This window comes from Lactuca saligna, chromosome 9 (genome assembly GCF_052625555.1).
Source record: "Lactuca saligna cultivar CGN05327 chromosome 9, ASM5262555v1, whole genome shotgun sequence".
NCBI classification, from domain to species: domain Eukaryota; kingdom Viridiplantae; phylum Streptophyta; class Magnoliopsida; order Asterales; family Asteraceae; genus Lactuca; species Lactuca saligna.
The window spans coordinates 158,559,838-158,568,207 of record NC_136425.1 but is presented as its reverse complement, the minus strand read 5'-3'; the positions used below and the strand labels follow the sequence as shown (position 1 = coordinate 158,568,207).

Genomic DNA, 8,370 nt, shown 5'->3' with positions numbered 1-8,370 from the left:
TGTATGGGTTATAAGAAGGCAAAAATAGAGGATATGGGGAGGAGATCTCGTGAGTAATAAGGTGAGAAGAAGCGAGGAATCAAATTGTGATATCTTTGAAAGATTACTTCTTGATATTTCATGATTAGATCAAGATTTTCTTGTCTCATTAGTTAATTGAGAAGTGTAGTTTGGTTCCAAGGAAACTAGAACTTAGAATATGAGAGGCAAGTGAAGTAACGAGATTTAGAATGGTAGTTTGTTCATAGTTACTTGCATGTGCCTTCATGATCATTTCTTATGTTAGAATTGTACTCTAGGCTTTTTAAGTTGTTCCTTGCATGTGCATGTATATCTAGCTAGGATTTGGTGATTCAAACAATACGTGGATAAGAGAAGAAGTTGGACTATTACAATTTGTTCATTTGTGTACATTTCATGTTACTTGACATTTTATTCCCTGCACACTCTCTTCTCATTTGGAAATGATTCCCTTTTTATATTCCTTTATAAGTATCTAGATAATAGGTTTTTTTTTTTAAACATATCCCACATATATACTCACATACGTAATCAATTTGCTCTTAATTATATATCTAGCTTTCATATAATATGTGTTTTATGATTACACTTATACACATAGTTTTTAAATACTAAGGCATTTGCAATTGTTCTAGACACATATATATGTGTGTGTGTGTGTGTGTATATATATATATATATATATATATATATATATATATATATATATATATAATATTTCAATTTCGTGTATTTGTCCGTTGATAGTATTACACGTCACTTTAATAAAATTTGTCGTTACTAGAAGCCGTATACTTATAATACTTTGAACACCCACTTATTAGTCGGTCATTTTCAAGAATCCGGTTCTAGTTCAACTTCTAAAATAATATCGTCATTCATTCGACAATTTCCTAGATCATGAAATTTCCTCACATTATTATCAAACTTGTAACAAACTTTCTTAACATTTTTAGATAATATATTATTCATTATTTATTATTAATATATATCGTCGTACAAAAGTCTATATTTTTGCCAATTGTTACAGGTTGCTAGTTCTAACCGTTTTTTCGGTTATATGTATTAAAAACAAATTAACAATGATTTTGTTATGTATCTAAACAATTTCTACGTTTTTTTATGTCAAGAGTATTGCTAATAATTGTTATTTCAAAAAGATATATCACTATGTCTTTCCATCTTTATTTTAACCATACAATTTAGAACTTGCGATTAAGATGAAATACGTAATTAAAAAAAACATAAAAAACCGAATAATTTTTTTAGATACATATAACCGGATACGTATATATCTTATCTAAAATACGTATTCTTCTAAATCGTATTTAAAAAAAACAAAAACAACCATATAAATTGTTTAGATACATATAACAGAATATATATATATATATATATATATATATATATATATATATATATATATATATTATTTAAAATACGTAAGGTTCTAAATCGTATTTAAAAAACATAAAAAACCGTATAAATTGTTTAGATACATAACAAACATATTCGATTAAAATACATATAACCGAATATGTATATATCTTATTTAAGATACATATGGTTTTTTATATGTATTTAAAAATACATAAAAAACACATTGTTTATATATCTTATTTAAAATACGTATTTCATCTTAATCACAAGTTCTAAATCGTATAGTTAAAATAAAGATGGAAAGATACACTGATATATCTTTTTGAAATAACAGTTATTAACACTACTCTTATCATAAAAAAACCGTATAACTTGTTTAGATACATAAGAAAATCATTGTTAATTTGTTTTTAATATATATAACCGAAAAAATGGTTTTAGAACTAGCGACCCAAAAGAATTTATATATTTTTTATATCATGAGTAGTGTTAATTATTACTATTTCAAAGACATAAAAAAAACATTTTTTTACAAAAAACGTATTTTTTATACGAAAACGTATTTTTTAAAGACAAAAAAAATATATTTTACGTGAAATAAATACATAAAAATACATACAATTTGTTGTAAAGAACTATTTTTTTATAGTACGACTAAAATATTATTTTAAAAAATTTATGTAAAAAAATGTTTTTTATAATGTATTTATTGTTTATGTTTTAATGATTTTGTTAATATATAAATTAGTTTTAAGAAAGAATAAACCAAGAGAGCATTCAAGTCAATTGGTTAAGGCTTTGGTAATTTAAGGGGTGAAGGTCACGAGTTTGAGCCCTCTCCCTAACAATTTAATTGTCTTTTTCAAAGAAATTTCAAAAATGGTCCTTGTTGTTTACTAATGTCTCAAATTAAGTCTCTTTATATTTGAAAAGACGAAAATACCCTTACAGATTCAGTCGCTAACGGCAGAATAATAACGGCGTTAGTAAAAAGGGTCATCTACGCAAGTTTTGCAAACCACAGGTCCCATTTGCATAAAAAAAAATTAGCAGGGACTGACTTTATTACTTTTAGCAAACCAGAGCGATCATTTTTGTAATTTTATCTTATGTAAATTTTCACATGTCACAATCTACACAAATAAATTTAAAAAATATCAATAAATAATCATTTAATAAATATATACTTAGAATATAATCAAAAGTACAATAAAATTAAAATTACCTTGAGTGAAGATAGCAAAACAATTAATGAGGGTATTTTGAGTTTTTACCCATTCATGTTTATGTTTCATAAATGCTGCAAAGAATGTTAGTGTTTACAGAAAGCATGAAAGACGGATATAGTTAGTTTTCATTTGATGTGTTTTTCAAAATATAGCATCAAAAGATAAAGATTTAATGATGCTATTTTATTGATGCTTTTAAAAGTTCAAAGTATGTTAGTGTTTACAGAAACCATAAAAGACGGATATAATTAGTTTTCATTTGATGCGTTTTTCAAAATATAACATCAAAAGATAAAGATTTAATGATGCTATTTTATTAAAAAGAGCATCAAAAAATCAATCCTTATTTAATGATGCTTTTAGATGAAGTAGCACTAAAAAATCATAGCATTTTCATTTGATTCGTTTTTAAATATATAGCATCAAAAGATAAAGATTTAAAGGTGTTTTTTTATTAAAAGAGCATCAAAAAAAATCATTATTTAATGATGATTTTAAATGAAGCAGCACTAAAAAATCTTTTTTTGATGCTATTCAGTTTTAACTGTCTTAATAAAAGCTTATCTTATGCTATTTTTAAGCTGGATTATTTAATGCTTTATATATTTAATGAGATGACTTTTACCATCAACCCCTTAAAAATAAAGAATGGTTCGCATTATTAAATCACTTGTCCAGTAATAACTTATATTTTTAGGGATCTTGTGTAAATCTCATTTTATCACCTTCTTTATATATTCACCTAAGAAGGTGATAGGTAGAATGTATATATTGACCATATTCACAATGTCATTTATAAAATTCTTACCTATATATAGCTAAAAGCTTTTTGATTTTTGATTAAATCTCAGTAAATAAGATCAAAATAATTTGTCTTTTTGACTATCTTCCCAGTCGCTACTTATGTTCTCACTCTTCCACACGTGAATCAATCAATTCCAATTCAAATAAATCATAAACATGAGTCTGTAATTTTGTATACAACTTTCTTCATCCTTTTTCAGTTCAACTAGAAACACAAACATTTTATCAAACCAGAATTCTGTCGCCATTACTGTTGCTATCCTTCAATTCCACTTCCGTCCATTTTTTGAGATACATAAGTAGTAACAAACCACCGGTTTGACACGAGAGACCGCATATCAACCCTAACCACAGCCCCTACATTTTCATAAATATAGCTTTAGACACGAATAACATTATTTTAAAAAATAAAATTCTTCTACTTTATCCAACAAATATATCACCTTTGCGTATAATTTAACTAAAAAGGCAAGGGCAACAGCAACCGGCATCCCAATAAGATAAAACATTGTCAAATTTACACACACAGCCAAATGCTGCCAACCGCATCCCCTTGCTACACCTACAAAATTATTTAAAATTAATTAAATTTTTGGTTACCAATTATAGCTAATTTTTAGGGGTTGGCTAAAAAGATATCTTATTTTACCATTTAAACAACCCTAATTAATGTTTTAAATATTTTTATTGGTTGAAATAACATTATTTTCTGAAAAAGCTGATTACAAGTAGTTGATTATAGATTGATTTTTTATATAAATGATTATAAGGTATCCAAGATGTATCTTACTAGCAAGACCTTTTTATAATTCCATGAAGTTTCTATTATTTATTTAGAGGTACTTGTAAAAATTTTGGTCATGATTATATTTGGTACCCAAGTATAGCTAATTTTGCAATGTTGGTTTTTGTAAAAGTTTTAGTTTAGTAAAAAGATTACTTTTGGCCCCACAATATAGTTGATTATTTGCAATTTTAATCATTATGTTGAGATTCTTGTAACATTTTTGTTCCATATTCCAAGTAAACGATCAATTTTGGTCTTTGAGTTTAGCCGAGTTTGCAATTTTGGCCCTTAAGGTTCTTGTAACAATCTTAACTGATTTTTGCAATTTTGGTTCTTATTTGAATTTTTGTAATATTTGGGTCCTTATTCCAGGTAAATGTTTATTTTCTGTCCTTGAATATAGCTGATTTTTGCAAATTGGTCCAAAAAAATATAGTCATTGTAAGAACAGGAACAAAAAACATGACAAAAACCATAAATAAAACCAAAATTGAGCAAAATCTATACTAAGGACAAAAGTAAATTACTTGATTATTTATTATATGCGACACATGAAAAATGTTTCGTTTACTATTTTTATACTTTATGCAAACCTGATAAAACGCCTTGGATTGAATCAACAGTGATCGAGATCATCAAAAAAGGTGTCATGGAAGCGAATTCGTTTATAATCACACGACTGTTACTAAAGAATCCTGCCCATATATCATGACCAAATCCCAATGTTAAAACAATGACAAGTGCAAGAATCACTGAAAGCTTTATGGTCACAGCCATGGCTTCTTTAGCTTTGTCGATATTTTTAGCTCCAAGCTCATTTGACACACGTGTGCTGTTAAGTTAAAAGAGTCGTTAACTATGGTTAAGTTAAAAGTGTCGCTAAATAAGATTGTTGCAACTAACCTTGCTGCAGCACTAAGACCATATGTAACCATGTATGCGATTGCTTCTGTATTTACACTGCAATAAAGAATTTAGTAAATTACATAAATCATATGTGTGGTTTGGGTAGTCTACAAGTTTTGTCAAATTTGCAAAACGATTTTTTTTAATAGTGTTAATATTATTATTATAATATATTTTTTAGCAATGATTTTTCTTATTATCTTATAAATAAACATTGTATAATGATGACATATGGTTACATTGGAAGGTTAAAGGACACTTTACAATAAAAAAAATCACTCAAATGACATGTTGCATGAAAAAGAATGTTCCCTATAAGCCCTTTTTTGTCCAACCGTGTTTTTCTATTGCTCCACGTTTTCCTTTTGTGAATTATTCTTTTGAGAAATTCTAATTTGCAAACGAACATCATTTTTCATGAAATGGTTTCTTTGTCGAGCATACCTATGTCATTTTTTTGGAAAAAAGGGTTTTGCGAAATAAAATGTAAAAAAAAAAAAAAGTAATTTTCATAATTCATCGACCTTTTTCCCCAAAATATAGCGATTTTCGACAAGTATTAAAAAGTTTCTTATTTTGTATTTATAATTTACACATTTAACATCATTTGGTCAATTTTTCTTATCAACTCCATTTTAACCCAAATTATTTAGTACTTTTATCCAAACACTGAATTTAATTGACATTCATTCTTACCACATTGCGATGAGGGAAGTAGTTATTTCTGAATTTGGCAAAATCCCAGCTAACAACACAAGTAACTCAAAAGCCCAATATTCTAAACTGCAAAAGATTCAATAAAACAACAAAAACATTTCAACTTTGATCAAAACAAGCAACACGTATTCATATACTCTCAAATCTTTAAAAAATTCAAGAACAACTAACCAAACCATAGCAGCAGAGGGTAAAGCAAGCTTTAAGCTCGTAAAAACATAACTAAAACACTCCATTGAAAAACCTTGCCACGTTTCCTTAAAATTTCCACTTAAAAGAACATATCCCGCTAACATAACCACTGCAATCCATAATGAAATTGAAACCGCAATTGGAGCTCCAATGAAAGATAATGAAGTCCAATGTACAAGTGCATAAGTAATAGCGATATGAAGAATTAATGGGACTAGTGAACATATTACTAAAGGGGTTACAACGGATTGTGTTTGGAGAAATCTCAAAATGTTGTTTAAAACACCATAGGCGAATAAACCTGGGACAAGATACTTGATGTATAAAGCAGCTATTTTTGAGATTTCGGGATCTTGTTGAAGTAAAATGAGAATGGGTTCAGTGAAAAACCAAAGAATTGAAATAAGAATGGAGAAGAAAATGGATATTAAACAAGATGATTGTAGATAAATCCCAAGCATTCGGTAAATTTTTGCTCCAAATCCTTGCCCACATAATGTCTCTAGTGCCCCACTTAGGCCCACCTGAGAAAAAAACAAAATAAAAAAAATGCAAAAAGACAATTTGGATAAAGTGAGATTTGTACTTTATGTGTCGTTTCACATTTGTTATATTCATAGTATCAAAGAAAGGAAAACTCACACGGATCTTACTCCGTATAAAATAAAAACCAAACGTGGGGACAAATCATTAGGTTAACTTATGATTAAAACTACTTTTTACTTTTTATTAAACAACAAATAGTTTCTACTTTTGGCTTTTTACTAAGAACATTGATTTAATACTTGAATATTTGAATACCCCAATTGCATAATCTCATTCTCATCAATACACAAATTCTAACAGATATATATCGTTTTCCATAAATTTGTAATAATTAATGTCTATTCAAAATAACTACATCAATCCCTTTCAAATTTTACGAATTAGGGAAGAAATTTTTAAGGGTGAAGCTCTTCCACACATTAATACGAACAAATGGAAATGAAAGATGCAGGGAATGACGCCATGGATGTGTAGGTTAGGTTTAGGAAGTAAATTTGTAAATAGTAATTGGGAGTGATAAAGGAGTAGCGACTAACCATGAAAGAGAGTCCGGTGACGGTGGCCCAGGAGTTAGCGAGGTTAGAGGCGGCGAGCTCAGCTTCTCCGAGGTGGCCGGCGAACATGACGGAGATTAATGGTATGCAATAGTATGCAACATTGGTTAGTATCATAGGAAGGGAAAATAAGATCTGATGCTTAGCCTCTTCCCAATTTAGTATCTTCTTCCACCATAGGCAACTATCATTTCCACCACCACCGGCCACCGCTTCGGCAATCAATGGAGTAGCTGCTTCCGACATCTCTAACTCCTAAAAAATGTCATGTCTCGGCATCGGTATATATAGAGGAGAGATTGGTCAAAGTGGCTCATATTTTAGAGAGTAAATTACAGAAATGGTACTTCATAGAGTGAATTACAGAAATGGTCCCTGTGTTTTGGTTTATTTTGTAGGTTTGGTCACACTTTTGATTTTGATTTGATTTTTGTATAAGGCAGTTTGATCAACCAAAATTAATTTTTTGTTTTTATTTTGTAGGTATGGTGTTTGTGGTTCTTTACTTGTTTTCGGTTTCCTTTTTGTGAGTTTGATTTTTTTTTTTTTTTTTTTTTTTGATTTGATTTTTTTGTTTAGGATTTAATGAATTTGCAAACAAGATAATGTAACAACACAAAATATATAAAAAAAATTATTTTTAATTTATCAAATCGTATAGTATTTGTTGCAAAAATTTATCAAAGTAAAATTGTATCATAGACATCAGAGTACAATATCAATTGCTAATGCGGAAAATCCTTAGGGGAAAATGTCGTGTAGTCAAGTTGAACCGTTCCTTTTGGAACTAGAAGTAGCTGAAAATATTCAAACCACAAAACCGTAAGTACAAAAACTTAGTGAGCTTCCCAAAATACCACATGTCATACAAATGGGTCCAGCCCAACATACAATAGGAAAGCATACATATAAATGGGTCCAGCCTAACATGCAAATGTGACGTGCCCAACATACATGCAAATGGGCTCAGCCTAATATATATAAAACGGGCCCATCCCAATATACATAAAAATAGGCCACACCCCATATATATATATATATATATATATATATATATATATATATATATATATATATATATATATATATATATATATATATATATATATATATATATATATATATAATAGTCATTAAGACAACTAGCATCCTACATAGTATGGTAAATGCCACGAAACTTTTGCTACAACACACCTAACAATTCAAATAAGGTCCTATCTTAGCCCACCCTCCA

General features: G+C 28.6%; 1 protein-coding gene across 1 annotated transcript; it reads right to left on the bottom strand.

The window, feature by feature from the left end:
• Positions 1-3,531: 3,531 nt before the first annotated feature.
• Positions 3,532-7,415, bottom strand: LOC145015850 (protein DETOXIFICATION 18-like). The gene is made up of 7 exons (XM_078974323.1): positions 7,119-7,415; positions 6,016-6,560; positions 5,824-5,910; positions 5,125-5,181; positions 4,815-5,053; positions 3,878-3,996; positions 3,532-3,791 (listed from the first exon to the last, which is right to left on the bottom strand). Exons 1-7 carry the CDS (start codon positions 7,380-7,382, stop codon positions 3,660-3,662), a joined length of 1,443 nt encoding a protein of 480 aa, XP_078830449.1. The 5' UTR covers positions 7,383-7,415; the 3' UTR covers positions 3,532-3,659.
• Positions 7,416-8,370: the final 955 nt, after the last annotated feature.